General features: G+C 38.7%; 1 protein-coding gene across 1 annotated transcript in view; it reads left to right on the top strand.

The window, feature by feature from the left end:
* Positions 1 to 15809, top strand: part of UNC5D (unc-5 homolog D (C. elegans)) — a 94930-nt gene that overhangs the window by 59916 nt on the left and 19205 nt on the right. Inside the window, 3 exon segments of the mRNA XM_009318632.1 lie at positions 2558 to 2743; positions 4767 to 5144; positions 7603 to 7687. Coding sequence (XP_009316907.1) covers positions 2558 to 2743; positions 4767 to 5144; positions 7603 to 7687 — 649 coding nt within the window.

Genomic DNA, 15809 nt, shown 5'->3' with positions numbered 1-15809 from the left:
TCTTGGCTTACTTGTTGTACTAATTACCCACAAAAAATAAGTCAACAATAGAGTTTCATAATTAATTCTCTGTAACAACAAAATAGCTTGGGAACAGAAAATTGGAAGAAATAGAAATGTAATTAGTTTCTGTACTCTTCTTTCTGCACCTGATACTAGAGAATGAAATGGAAGTAAACCAGTATGCGATTAAGGCATTGGATTGGGATTCAGGTAGTCTTGGTTTGATTTGACGTATTTCCAGTCTTCCTTTGTGACCCTGTATTTTTGCATTTACTTCTTCCATCTGGCACAGGAGAACGTGGGCATCTCCCATTGTTAGTCTAATACATCTACATTGTCAGCTAACAGGTTACTTTCTAGAATTCCTAACTCTGAAATGAAAATGCTTAAAATTCTCTTTACAACATTTTTCAAGGGAGCATCTCATGGAAAAAAATGGGAAAAAAAGGCCTCAGAAAAAAAATCTTTTTCTCTAGTAATTTATTTAGTAGAACTGTGTGGCAATTGTTATGTTCTAAGAAGTTGGATAAGAGCTACTTACAATTTTATTCAGTTGTGATTATTTGTCATGACATACCACAGAAGATGGATTTCTTCTGAAAAGCTGATATTTGCATGGAAACTTTGTGGTTCCCCCACCCCCTTCTCAGCAAGTTCTAAACATGTTAAAAACTGAAACCCTTTTCAGTATGATGTTATTTGAAAATTCAACAGCTGCAGAAGTATTTTCTGGGCTAAATGGTGGTCCTAGTAAAACTGATTTCAAAACATTTATTTTGGGATGAATGGGATGTTGGAATGTTGTTTCTGGGGTTGACTGGGAACAGTTTGAGAATGGAAACAGGATGGAATTTTTTTTTATTAAAGAAGTTTGAGCCAAACAGTTTATTTTACTTTTGATTCAACTGCCCAACTAAAAAATCGGTTACATTGCCTTATTCACAGCAAATCTCCATGTGCTCCAGCCCACTTAAAGCAGAGTTTACGTACTCGGTTTCCTTGCTGCGGCAAGTCATTTGGCATTTCACTGATGTTAGAGAACAGTCGGTTCTCGGCAGTTGCGTTTGGCAGCTGATGTGCCTTCCCAGGAAGTTCAGCTGCTTGTATTGTTAGTTGTCAGGCGTTTAGTTTACATAAGAAACTGGCGAGCCAGGAAAATTAGCTTTTCTGATGCTGCCCATAGGTACTCATTTCTTTCATCTCAATGGTCTTAAGTTTCACGTTCATTTTAAAAACTCAGCTAAAATAAAGTTATCTGACTTTCTGCAGAAAAACATATGCACAATAGAAGCCTCCTCCCAAATACTAATTAAGTAATTTCAGTAATTGGCTATTTATTAAATGCTGAATTTAACTTCCTACCCTATTTTCTGTACATTGCAGTTGATTTACTGATATTGAGTAGTCTGGATTTCCTAGTTACTTTTTGTCACTGTCATTTGTTATAAATAAATGCACTTTCTGTACCAAGTGCTTCTCACTTGACAGCAGAAGCACCGCATAGGAGGATAACAGATGATGTATAGGGTGAATACCTGATTATCTCTTCCTCTAAGCTGGAGTTTGGCATTAAGGAACTATCTAAGGACCCACTAAGTGTACTTGCCAAGTAATTTAATTTCATGGTACGTGGTCCCAAATCCCAGAAGATCGAGAATAGCGGGACTGGATAATTCAATTACATAATATTGCAGGTTTCATTTGGATTCATTCTTTTAAAGCAATTAATTCTTCTCTGCTGTAAAAGTTTGAAGTCTTAGAAAACTTGGTTGTAAGCTTAATGCATGGGTGTGATCACGGGGAAGGCTTGGTTTCCAACCTGTTTTTAAAGACTGAGATGCTTGCAGGAATCCAAGATGATATGTGGGATCTCCTCAGCCCCTCTCTGAGCTGTGAGAGGATGGACTGTTCCTTCTTATACTAAAACTCACACAGAAAATAAAGGAGGGGGGAAGGGGAAATCTTCACTAAGAATTTTCAGGGGATTCATGACCTCCTGGATTAGCTCCACAATTCAAACCTGAAACTTGCATGTCCCTGGAAGCTAGCAATAGATGAGACTCATGCTGATACCTGAAGCAGCCCTCCCTAGCTGCAGTTGTTCCACATCCTCCCTTTAAGGGCTGCATTACCATACCTTAATGATCTCCACTGGGCTGGAATGGGAAACAATAGCATGCCTCAGCAAGGAGCCCAAGCTAGCAATGTGTGCTGATGAGAGTGAAGGGTGTTTAGTGGTAAGCGCTCTGCTTCTGACTGTTATGAGTCCAAGTCTCCCATTTTAAAAAAACCTGTAAAGACCATGATGCAATCCCTAAAACAATGTAAGCTCACCTATATGGAGTGATGCATCAGGAAATTTGCTCATGCTTTCAAATGCTTGCTTTTCAGTGTTCCTTTGTGCTCCGCTATCCTGCTGTGATCTGCTCCACATTTATGTCTCAAGCTTTACCGCTCTGGCCTCCTATAATCCCCTTTGCTCACGACCAGCCAGCGCCAGTCAGAATGTTTTCATGAGTGCTGCTGACTTGGTACCCACTTTTTCTCCTTTCAGATATTGAGACTGCCAGTGACATTGCCTTGTACTCCGGCCTGGGAGCAGCAGTCATTGCTGTAGCTGTGCTGGTGGTTGGCGTTACCCTTTACAGACGGAGTCAGAGTGAGTACGGCGTGGATGTGATTGATTCATCTGCACTGACAGGAGGCTTCCAGACATTTAATTTTAAAACAGTCAGACAAGGTTAGTGTTGTGATTTCATTTTCTTCTCTCCAGAGCTCCTACTGCAAAGAGATACTGAGCTCATACTCAATGACTGGCTGTGGGAGGGCATTCCAGCTTATTGCTGAGCAGATGTGTTGAAAGCCAGGGAAGGGCAGCTGCAGTACAAGGACCAGGATCTGGTGGTTAGAACCGTCTCTTACTGTCTCTGCTACTGATCTGTCATGGCAACTAGACAAATACATCATCTTTCTTGACCACACTCTAAGTGCTTTAGAAATACTGTCACTAGCTTCTACACTGACATTTGTGACTTACAAAAAGCCCAAACCAACCAAAACAAATAAACCAAACCTAAACAAACCCAGAAAGCATGTCTGTAGTTCCTTCCTATTCAGTTACAGATCTTCTATTTTCTTTACTCCAATAAAAGTGATTAGTTTTCTACTGTTAATTTGAGAAACCCAACTTTATTTTTATAAGCTGCTGTTAGCATGCAAACATCCACATTCTGAGGTCTGTGGGAGAGATGTGTGTAAATGTGTATTGATTAAAAAAAAACAAACAAACTTCAGAAAGCTACCAATACAATGAAACATGGAAGAAATATTTACTTTTACTAAAAGCAGCACTCAGATGTTTTCTGGAATATTATTTCCTTTGGACAGAAAGCTGGGGAGGAATACAAGTGGTGATTACTTTAAAATAGTATGTTTCTTTAATTCCGTACTGACATTCTAAAATGGAGACCTGCCTTATTGTGGGTGGGTGGGTGTGAAAGTATCCCCATGTCTCTTCTCTCTTCGGAAGAGTGAAATATGTTGCAGAGTTTGGGGCTTTTTTGTGGTGGTGTTTTTACAGTTACTTTATTTTCTGGACATTCCTCACCAAGTGTAAATTGCAAGAAACTGGAAAACGGGCTTGGTAGACAAGGATGTTTGAAGGATGTTTACTCATTAATTTAAAATTCCAAGCCTTTAATTAGCGTCATGTAATTCTCAATGACTGTCTCAAATAGTAACTTTCTCCTTTGCTCAGTTTGCCACTGAAGCCTTGTTTTGAGTCTGGGGAATTGTTTGTTTGACTTAATGTTTCAGAAACATTAGTTCTGGACACTCTGAAAATATCTGAGTGCACCAATTTCTCTTATGCCAGGATGCTGTTAGTTCAGTTTCATTTACTTTGGGTTCTCTGTCTGTGGGTTTTTAAATAAGAGCATTTGTAAACTAAACAATTCTGCTGAAAAAAAGGCCAGTTCTCTGTTCAGTTTGCTGAGAAAAAGAGCACAGTACTGACATACGGACAATGGATTAGAGTGATCCAAATTTTATTCTTTGGAGAAATGTATTTATAACGTTAGCACCCCAACCTGCAGCCCCTTAAAGTGATCAGATTTTCAAGGATGCAATACAGATAATTTCCAGAAAATCAGTTACTTTAAAAACTTCTATTTATTAGAAACAAACCAACCAAAAACCCCCACAAAAACAAACAAACAAAAAGACCAGACCAGCTAAAGGATTCAGGCCCTAAATCTATCCATGCCTTCTCTTTTTTCCAGAGTGTTTTCTGAGCTAAAATGCTCCTAAATTAATAACTGTAGTATTTTTCCCTGTATTACTCTTGTCCCACTTTCTTTTCAACCCAGTTTCCCTCAGGCATGAAGCTATTGTTTCGTGTAAGCTCACGGGAAAGGTCTGCAGGAAGATGTGTTTTCACCCAATGGGTTTTAATTTAAAGGAAAAAAAAAAGAAAGAAAAAAGGCATACACACAAACCTGAATCCAAAACAAGAAGGAAGTTCCGTCTTAGATTTGTGCACTCTGGAGTTGCCCGAAGTGCGGAAAACATAGTGATCCAAGTACCTGTTAGATCTATTGCATCATTTCATCTGTTTTTTAACATTACCTTATGTGATTTTGAGCTCTGAGCATATCAGGAAGGAAGAGCAAGTCAAAAAGGAAATGGTGGAGAGGTCAGAAAGAGGTTTCAAATTTAACGTCTTAATACAGTAACTAACTCCCTGATCTGCTTCATTCTACCAGGTAACTCCCTGCTTTTGAACTCATCCATGCAGCCTGACTTGACAGTGAGCAGAACGTACAGTGGACCAATCTGCCTGCAGGATCCCATGGACAAGGAGCTAATGACAGAGTCTTCACTGTTCAACCCATTGTCAGACATCAAAGTCAAAGTTCAGAGTTCATTCATGGTGTCCCTAGGGGTGACAGAGAGGGCTGAATATCATGGAAAGGCACATTCTGGAACTTTTCCTCATGGGAATAATAGAGCTTTTGGTACAATACAGGCTAGAAATAAGGCTACATATATTCAGAACCTGTCTTCTATTTCAACAAGAAGTGAGCTGAAGACAACTGCCATTTTTGGACACCTGGGTGGCCGTTTAGTGGTTCCAAACACAGGTGGGTAGATCCTTTCTCATTAAAACCATATAAAATAATTTCAGATTAAGCTTTTCTTGCCTGATGTCATGTTCTGTAACTAAATGAAAAAAAGGAAAGAAAAGAAAAAGTAGGGGCTCCCTTAATGCAGATTTTGGGAAGTAGAGCATGTTGCCCACACAGGAGATGACTGATCAGAACAAAGCTTGGGATGAGTAGTAAAGAGGCATTATGTCTGTTTGAACTGTTATAAATTACTGCTTCGCTTGATGTCTTCAGCATGAAAGTCCTATTGATCAAAGCTGTTGCTTACTTGGATCCTGATCCAAAAGAAGGGCTCCCCAGGAAGGCGGTCGATATTGGATCAGCATCTTATATAACGGGGTCATATTCAAAGCAGAATCTACATGCATCAACATCTGACTGCGTTAACATTGTCAGGCTTCATTACATTACTGTAGTCTGCAGTATCTAACAAACAGATGTCTCTGGAGAATAGCTTCCACTCTCAGTGAAAACTCTAGTGTGGCTTTCGTTAGCATTTACTCCTGACTTTCTGGTTTTCTCTTTCTTTTAGCTTAATAGCTTGACAGATTTCCACAGTGGGGCACTTCAAAGTCAACTGGCATTTCAAGATTGGGCTATGCACTGAAACATCACAGTAGAGATGCTCAATTTGCATTGTTTAAGAAGTAGAATTTGTTTTGTGACTTCGAGTTTTGAGAGACGTATTTTAGACTTAAGAAATTGTTAAATTAGCTGAAAACATAAAGGCACCCAATCAGAATCAAATAAAGGGTGTTAAAATCATAGTCTTGCAGTATGTTGCACTACATCACTATGCTCGTATCATGCTGAATAGAATTCCTTATGTTGGATGCTTTCTTTTTCAAAATGGCAAATGTAGCAGAAATAGCCAGCTACCACCATTGCTAGCGAAGAAGATCTCTTCCAAACTCTATTCACTTGAAATTCAACTTTGATTTCGTTTGACTAGTGTGTCCAGGCTTATCTCTTAGTATCTAGTTGAACTGAATGCTTTAGAGCATTTATCCTTCATGTTTCATAAAACGGGTACTTTAAAGGGTACCATAAAAAATGTGGTCTGTATTTAGAGAAGATTGATAACAGTATATAATTCAGGGATATAATATTTCATGTACAGTCACGCACAACACATGGAATGTGTTCATTTCTTCACAGATTATGTTCAGGAATGAATATTACAAAGGCAGAGGCACTAAGTCAATTAAGCCATAAATGAAGAAGTCCCTCATACTATAAATTTAGCTATTTATATAATGATAGTCCCGTCAATTAGATTATTTAAATACCTATTTGGTCCGCTTGCAATTTATGTACTTCCTTCTGCCTGTTTATGTAAGATCAAATTTGCTAGCCAGTTGTAAATTATAGTGCAGTCACGTTACTACTTAGCTGAGGTTCTGCATTGTGTGACATACGCAAAGTAAAATCTAGTCTTCCTGTATTGAGCATGCTATACAACAGTTTAATTTCACTGGTACCCGGTGGAAAACATCCTTGTTAAATTCTAATTTATACTAGTGGAGTAAAAGGAAAATCATATCACATGGATTCACTAGTTGTTATGTATATGAACAAAAAGGTATGGTGATTTCCATGCAAATTCAGATTAATTTGGTTAGGCAGTCTCTCCATTATGAGATTCCTTGTGATCCTAGAATTATTAGATTTTATTTCAAAGTCAGAAAGGGGCAAAGAGGTTTCAAGAAAAGTTTAAACCATGATCATGTCTTGTAAAACATGGAGCTATGCAGATGACAAGATGTGTACCACTAAGAGGCATTTTGGCAAATAAGAGTGAGTCAACAAATGATGAAAATCTTTCATAACTGGCTTGCCCTTACTGCCTTTCAGAAGCTGGCAAAGGCTAACTTAAAAGTTACCGAAGGCACACGTGCTTTTGACTCTATTATTTAAGGGAAAAAAAAAAACAATTAAATAGGGAACGCAAAAGAGACTGTTCTGTTGCTGCATCAGATAAAAGACTGTATCAGGGTAACAAGACCATCAAAACGACTGGGATTACAAACCACTCTTGCTGGAAGCCTTAAGGAAACAGCTGATGGTACCTTTTGTTTCCATAAATGATTCCTTTTTGTATAAGTGGTGAAGTAGACAGAGTCTGCCTGTACCCAAGGATGAAGAGAAACCTTCAGTCACATCTAGACTATGAATCCAGTGTCATTTAGTGACACAAAACAATGGGAAGTCAACTATTTAAAAGCTCTGTTGTTGGATCATATTAATAATGTATTTTCCTTTACATTTATTATCCAATCTGATAATGTTGTAGTCAGAATGACTATTTCAGAGGAGCGTTCTTCTGCTCTAGTAGGCGGCCTTTCTAGGTCTTGTAAATCAGAGGCAAATTGTGCATTGTTCTTTACGTCCAGTGCCTTTCCCAAAGATCAGTTCTGCCTTTGCTCTTTTGTAGGAGTCAGTTTGTTGATACCACATGGAGCTATTCCTGAAGAGAGCTCGTGGGAAATCTCTCTTTCCATCACTCAAAAGGAGCCCAGGTAAGAAACACATAAAAAAACTCACGCACATCCAGAATCTGTGGAACTATCTCATTTAATGCATTTCTTGTCAACACTGTCTAAAGGAATGGAATGTGCAAAAGTCACTCCCTCTTCCCTGTTGCTGGTGTGACCACACTGTTGTGACATATGCTGTATCTGTATAAATGACAGCAAAAATGATCTTTGTGTGATGCTTCTGTGAAATCACATGGAATTATTGCAAATGGATGTGATACCTTGATGAGACTGATGTATGATAAGTGCTGAATTCGAGTCGGTGATTCTATCATTTTTGATTTGCAGGCTTATGGCATGCAAGTCTACTAACAGCACAGGTGCTTTCATTAATTACTTGTTATAGAACCTTTGGGTCCATAGACTCTTGTGCGGACAACAGGTTAAAATTCACTATCCAGGTCATCAGTCTGAATGACCCTGTTGTATGTAGGTACTGAATTGTTGTTACTTCATGACAGATGTTTGGTAGCCTAGATGATGTGAATAAGTGAACGCTCAGGACCATTTCTTAAATTACTTTGTTTTATAAATCACCATTAAAATCTGTTCCCCAGCTGGATTTGCCAGCACCAGCTGATGAACAGTAGAAATTAAGCTGCACTTTGATTTTTCAGTGTTGCATCTGGTGGGACAAGAAGGTGATGTTTGAAATACTGGTGGTCTTTCATAAATAGACAAGTTAGTTCTCTGAGGTTCTCAAGGTTTCAGCTCTGTCATATTTATTTCAAAGACAAGAAGGAAAAAAAGGAAAACAAACAGAAGAACTATGGTTTTGGCAAATGCGGGTCGTTGGGGTTTTTTTAATGTTGCTGCACCATGTATGTTGCAAATGTCTGTCGTACAAAAGAAACCTAGCTCATTTCTAGATGCTTTTAAAACTTTTAAAATGTTCTGTTAGATGCATGGCACTAAATTCTGTTGCAGCTGCACATGTGGGCGTTTTCATCAATTCCACTGCAATCACTTCAATTGCCTTCATTCTGCATTAGAAAGACAATGGAATTTGGCCCAAAGTCCCTTGCTTTAGAATGGATCTTCCCCTTTATTTTTATGAATAAACATGGCCAGAGAAACAGATGGTTTTAGCAGATTTTGATAGCTGTTCCCATAAAAAGATTTCCTAGCAGCTTTAATTTTCACACAACATGGATTATAAAGAATCAAAGTGCTCTGCGCTCTCTTTGAGCCTGACAGACCACACATCAGCAGAACCCAAGTTTAGTTCAGTTTGCTTGCTTGGTTCACTCGCTTTCAGCTAGAAACTGATCAAACCCTACAAGAGAGTAAAATTACAAAACTGGTATGTAATTGAGTGTAATTCAGGAAATGAAGAAAGTTTGTTTAGTCTAAGTGTAGCATTCTCACTAGACTAATACCTGGATTCAGAGGGAAGGTAAAGCTTATGAAATGCTAGCCATAGTGTTGAACTGTTGAGATTGGTAGAACATATTGTCATTTTTAGACCTACGGTTGTTTTTTTCTTCCTTAAGACCATTTTTTTGTTTGTGGTGGTTTTTTTTCATGAGGTAAAAGTTTGCATTATTTAGTTTCTAAGATAAGTTTATTGTAAAGTGAAAACTTCAGAGAACTACTACATTTGGTTCTTGGCAAGTTCCCTGTAAATTTAAGGGATGTGAGAGATACCAGGGTTTGCCCTACTCTCTTTAACAGCTGAGGTGAAAAGTGCTAGAAGAGCTTAGGGTAAAAAGTGCAACCATTCATTAACTAAACAATGTGTCTAGTTGCCAGACTGCCACTGGAGTGGTCCACAGTGGCAGTACTGGGTCAGGATGCTTCAAGTTGCACATGAAGAACTAAAATGCATTTCAAGTTAAGCCTTAAACATCTTGTCTGAAATTCCAGTAGTAGAAGAATGGGAGAGAAAAACAGGAGTTTGATCTCAAGTTACTGTCTAGACACTAAGCAATACTTAAGATACCTCTCAAATTACTACACCTTTTAGTATTATTAATGACTAGTCGTGCTGTCTACTGTCAGCATGAAACCTCCACCTATTACTGTAAATGCTTTTCCCAATTCCTCTCCCCATGCAAGCATTTGAGTTTGAACAATACGTTAGAAACTTCTCTTATCAGTTTGTTTTGCTCCCATTTCCTGCCTGTGTTTTCCAGGAATTTGTGTCCTTTTGCAGGTAAAATACAGGTAAATATACCCTGTCACTTAGCTTCTTGGTGAGGTATAACTCAGGAAAGCCTGCCACCGTCATTCTGGCTTACATACTTTGTTCAGGTATATTACCCCCCATCCCCGGTTTAAGGAACCTTGATGTTACCCTTAAAAGATTAAGTGTCAGCAAACGTAGAACATTCAAAAATCTTGGGCTCAGCCTTTGACTTGTGCACTACACTCTGGTATGTATCATTTAAGGCTTTGTTTTCATTACCACTAAGTACCACCCACCTTCTTCACTTACTGTTTACAATGGGTTTTCTTTATTTTGTGACTCTGTCAAATCTAAGTAGAGTCAGTCAAGTGCCTGGATGAGACCTCAGGAATATACTCGTACTGCAGGCAGCAGAAATGGCAATTTACATCTCTTCTACAGTGCTGTTCACCTTGGCATCCCTCCCCTTTTCTGTGCTAGATACTGCTGCAGGTAGGCCTCTACGACTAAACAAAACTTCTCACCTCCTGCTGTCACTAAAGGTATGTAATGATGGTTTTAAAGAAAAAAAATCATTAAAGCCAGAGTCTTTTCCCCATTTAAACCCAGAGGAACATCTAGGTACCAGACATCAACTTCTATAGTAGTAAGGTATTCTGTGTCCTTAAACTGTCACGTGCTACTCTTCCACACTTCTGAACAACCCTGTTTCAGCAGTGGACAAAGCGATCTCTCTACTGCCCTTCTCTGGAGGATAAATAACTACTAAATCTTTTGAGATTGTCAGATGAAAAGTGACAGGGATAATCAAATTTTATTTAATTGAAATAAGCGACTGAAAAGCACTCTACAGTCCCCCCTTTTGAGTCATTGCCAGAAGTCAGCTGCTGCATCTTGTGTGCACCTCTGCAAGTACAAGACCATGTCTTCATCCAGTGAAAAGTGTCAGAGATACTTTAAACTTGCTGAGGAACTGGTATGTGCAGATTCTGCAACAGGGCTTGTTAATTCTGTCATACAGCTTTGTTCCACTGAGGCTTTTCAGTTACATTTTCTGATTTTTTTTTTCTCCTTGCTCTAATCTAAACTTCTCTTGAATTGATTTCTTCTATTTTTGATGTTGAATCTTTCTGCTGCTCCTAATTCTGCGTGAGGCTGGCAAATTGTAGTTCAGTAAGTGCACTGACAGAATTTATTGGTCCTACCTTCAAATCCAGTCTTACAAGTTGCAGTGAGGCACTCCAAACAATATTTTTGCAAAAAAAAAAGTTCTTAAATAACTTTCTTAGCTTTCTCAAACTACACTTCCATAATTTACATTCCAAACAGAGCTAAGTGAATAATCTGTAGTGTATACTTTAATTGATGAATTTAAGGATAATTTCAGGAGACGTTGGTCCCGGTGAAGAGTGGTTCACTGGTTAAGCCTCACTTTGAGTGCTTGTGAGAGAGACAGTTTTTAGACGTAGTAGTCAAGGGCAGGTTTATACAACTGAAGACAGGAGAGTTGGTTATAGTGCTTTACAGCAGTTATTTCTCTTACCTCCCTCACCTTAAATATACATTCAGCTAAAAGCACTGAAAAATTGGTGGGTATACCTGAGGAGACGTGGAAAGACGAAAATAACTGCATATACAGTAAATATTTACTTACAATAACTTACAGCCAAACGATTGCTGGAATTTTCCTTTAGGAACTGAAAGACACAGAGCTGCCTATAAATCCTGAAGCCTAGAAATATTTTTCAAAACTTAAAGTGAAATCTGGTTTTTTTTTTTTCTCCTCTGATATCTGAACTCCTTCATGAAAACTTTCATAGTGTATTCCCATCTGCTGCCACAGGTTTTTGATCATTTTCAATGAAAGATTAAGATATGTAAAAGGAAGGAAGAAAAAAAAACCCCAGCTGTTTTATCTGCAACGGTCCTGCAGAAATGAATTAAAATAGGTTAATTAAAAACAAGCAGCAAATTTTGCCTACAGTTTTCCTTTTTTGTGGGCAGAAGCAGAGGCAGCAAACCAAACCGAAGATTATCACAGGGAGATTTTTCCTTCCTTCTTCTTTAAAGTGAAATTCTATAAAGTGAGACAAAAGCAAACATTCCCCCCCCCCCAAATACTGTATTTTTCTTCACGTAGTTGAGACAAGATTGATGTATCTTTCACCCATCTGAACTGAGTGGAATAAACCAGACTTTTCTAGCAGCTGCAGATTGCGCTGACATGTAGGGAGCCTTCTCCTTTATTGCCCGTGGGCTCCCGTGTTCTGAGGGTGGGAGGAAATGCCAGCAGTTCAGAATTAGTACCCGATTTATATATGTGTGTGGAAGGATAGAGAGAAGTACTAAACCACACTGCAGCACTGCTATATAAGCATGTGGTCTGTCGTGCAGACATCCCTAAAATGTAGATGATGGTTCATCTGGACAGGCACAATGCTTGGATGTGGAGGAAGGGTAAAATAGTGGATTAGAGAAAGAGGATAGATTTTCTTTACTTCACAAGTTGAAGATGTATCACCATTAAAAATGAAGTCGCGCAAGTTGTATGGTAATCAGTGGAATTTAATTTAATACAAAAGTTAACCAGATCAGTAGATGCACACAAGAAGGAAGTCCTGTGGTGTTCTTGCAGAGATGTGAACTCACCATAATAGGTACCTTATGCATCTTAAATATGTGTGAGAGAACAAGGATCGTATCGTTCAGATTTAGATTATCTAGGACTAGCAGGTTAGCTGTCACTTCTATTCCAATCTTCATTTAGCTATTGAAGTAGGTTGGTATGAGACATACATTAAAAGACACAGAGGAACAGAGATGATATGGGATCTGATAGAGCTGTGCTGAATTCACTGTCACTTTGGGGGGGGGGAAATCCCTGTCTGTGCACTACAGATACTGTGATGAGATTATCAGCTGGTTTTGCTGTAAATTGATACAGTCCTCTGGGGAATGAGAAACTCATTGTATCCTAAACAGAAATCAAATTCAGGTTTGAAAATTCTTTAGTGTCTCATGTAACTGAACAAATCAGTGATGGAACTGGTGGTCCCTCCAAAAAGATGCCAAACCATAAAGTCTTAGGGACGCATATATGGTTTCACTGCACAGATCCTCTAGGATGCTTCTTGCAGCTAGAATTTCCTAAAGAACCACTGAAGGACTACTTACAGAGAAAAATAGCTAAGCTCAACCTTCAAACACCATACACATGCTTTGATGCTGGCAGAAAGTACAGGTTATTGATGTTTGTGAAAGAAACAACAAAGCTATTGATTCTGGCCCAAGTGAGAATTAGAGTGAATGTCTCTTGCCTCCCTGCATAATTCTGACTTCGTACTTAAGCCAGAAAGACTAAGCAGAGCTACATTGGAACAGAGATCACTATCTGCTGGTTTGTTCCCTGAACCAGAACACCTCAAGATGCATCACTGAAGTTAGTTACAGGCTGCAGGGAATTACAGCTAGCGAGTGGTTCTGTGCAGTTAGAAATTGTCACTTGGTTAACAGAACTGGGATGCGTAAGTCTCAGCACTGTTGGCTGGGAGATCTTCTTGCTAGCTGTATCCAGCCAAGAATCAGCCAGAGCCTGTAGGTAACTTACATGGAAGGACTCCTCACCCCTAGGCCATTGTTAACATCCCCCCATCCTGAATTCTCCCCACCAAGGAGGCAGGTCAGGTATATTTCTTCAAGAAAAGCAAAACAATATTTCAGTAGATATGACAGCAGCTCTGTGTGGACGATAGCACCGAAATACTTTAGGATTCTACTAGAGACTGCATGTCCGTTCACAACAGGCTGTTCTTGAACCCCGCATGCTCATCACGGAAGAGCTTGCACAAGGTCTAGTGTGTGGCTATCGTCTTTAAAATGCTAGTGCTCCACAACCACCTGCTGCCAGCGTACGTGCTTGAAGAGGCTTTAGAAGTGAAAAATAAAGAAAAAATACATACTGCAATCCAATTAGATTGTTACAAAAGAGAGAAATGTTTGCCAGCTGTGGCAGAGTAACTAGTCTTACTGGGGTCTAGAAATAAGATGAGAACAGCTGGAAGAAAATCACTAGAAGCACTGACACCTTTTACATCGTGTGATGCTTCAGCTTTGAGCTTTCCTTTTTATAGAGGGAGCATAATAGTCTGACTAAAAAAAATTTAAAACTGTAAGAAAAAGAGATGTTGGAGAGAGGCAGGCTGAAAAGCAGCAAAGTATGATTATTATATGCTGAGCCCTATGAGGAGTAGATGTTCTTGAATGCAGTGAAAGGTTTGATAGTCCAGTCAGAAAGGGCTGATAATCCAATCATCTCATGATAGAACCTACTGACAGGGTGGGAGGATGAGAGGCATGGGCAAGTATTTGGGATCCTGGGTTCTGGTCCCAGTTATGTTACTGATTCACTTTGAAGCAGTAAGCAAATTTGTTGCAGTTCTCTTACATGCCTTTAATGCATGTAGAGGTCTATAAAATATCCTGTGTGAAAACCATATCAAAGAGAAAAATGTCAGTCTGCAATTATTCAGGTAATACAGTGTCCTTGTTGAATGCGGTCTGTATTCCATACTTAAATAACAAGGTTAACTGAGCTATAAGGGAAGGCAGAATCTGCCCTGAAATATTTGTGTTTTTCCTGGTGGCCATTTTTTTCTATTTCTCCTTTCTCACAAACTTTTTCTCCTACGCTGCACTCTACACACTGTCATTTTCATAGTATGTTTCCAATACCGTACCAATTGCAATGCAAGAAAAGATGAGAATAGCTGAAGTGATTCTTAATTAAGATGACCATTTAGTCACCTACAGTGTAAACAAATTATTTTTCTTTACGTGTGCCAGTATAAACTGTAAAGATTTGGGTCCCTGAATATATAGAAACCTTCACACCACATTCTTCCATCAAACAAAGTTGGGAGTTCTACAAGTATATTAAGTGTGTTTGGTTAGTATCATACAAGAAATTCTTAGAAACTGTGAATATGCCTCTACATTCTAAATATTAGAAAAAAGCATAACTGAGATGCAGTGATTATGAAAATACTGTAAAATAATGGTTTTCAGAGATTTCAACCGTACAGTCAAAATAAGAGTGGGAAGGTTAGAGTGGAAAAATAGAAGGAGAAAAGAAAACTGAGAGGACTGAGAAGACCAGGTCTCATGTCGCTACTCCCCGTTTTCTTTGTCTTTTTTTTTTGGTAGGAATTTAGCAGAAATGTGAAGGTTCAATGGTGATTGAACACATTTGGAAGCACAATATGAAAAATGGAATGTATTTCTGATGCGCCCAACACCTATATATAGTATTCACACACTGGCGTTTGCATAGTCAGAATGAAACAAGTCAGTCTTAGCCAGACTTAAACATATTTTGTAATTATATAATTAGAAAAATCAAAGCTTCATAAATGTATGCATTTACATGCAATGTGGTACATGAATGGGACAAATAACATACCTTTATTTTCCAAAGGCAAAATTTTCTCATCTCACAAAAGCAACCCACAGCAATAGAATCCATTTCAGCTGTAAACTGCCAGCTCAATGGGTATAGAGTTTAAATATCATGCTGTTCCTTTTTTAAATTGATTTTTTTTAAACCATGAATTTATTTTGCTGGTTTTCCATCACGTTCATTTGTATGAGTATTGGTGCAAAGGGGAGGGAAAAAACAGTATTTCAGTGTCTGTAGCAGTCTGAAAGCAAATATTTTTGCCATCCGAGGAGTGCACTGCAATGAGAAATCCAGGCTCAAGGCACAGATGTGTTCTTTACCAGACAGTCTTCACTTCCCAGGTATCACGGTTCATTTAGGAGCCTGTTATGCCATTAGGTTCTCTGTTGCAGATGCTTATGGTAAGCCACTGACAGAGTAAATATTGAAAGGCAAATATTAAATTCTTCTCTGAAACTGATTGCGTCCAGAAAAAAATGGACACTTAGCATTGTTTCCTCTTCACTTCCTTGCTTCTCCAG

This window comes from Pygoscelis adeliae, unplaced genomic scaffold, assembly GCF_000699105.1.
Source record: "Pygoscelis adeliae isolate BGI_AS28 unplaced genomic scaffold, ASM69910v1 Scaffold52, whole genome shotgun sequence".
NCBI classification, from domain to species: Eukaryota; Metazoa; Chordata; class Aves; order Sphenisciformes; family Spheniscidae; genus Pygoscelis; species Pygoscelis adeliae.
Note: the sequence above shows the minus strand (reverse complement) of the source record. Positions and strands in the feature narration are given on the sequence as shown.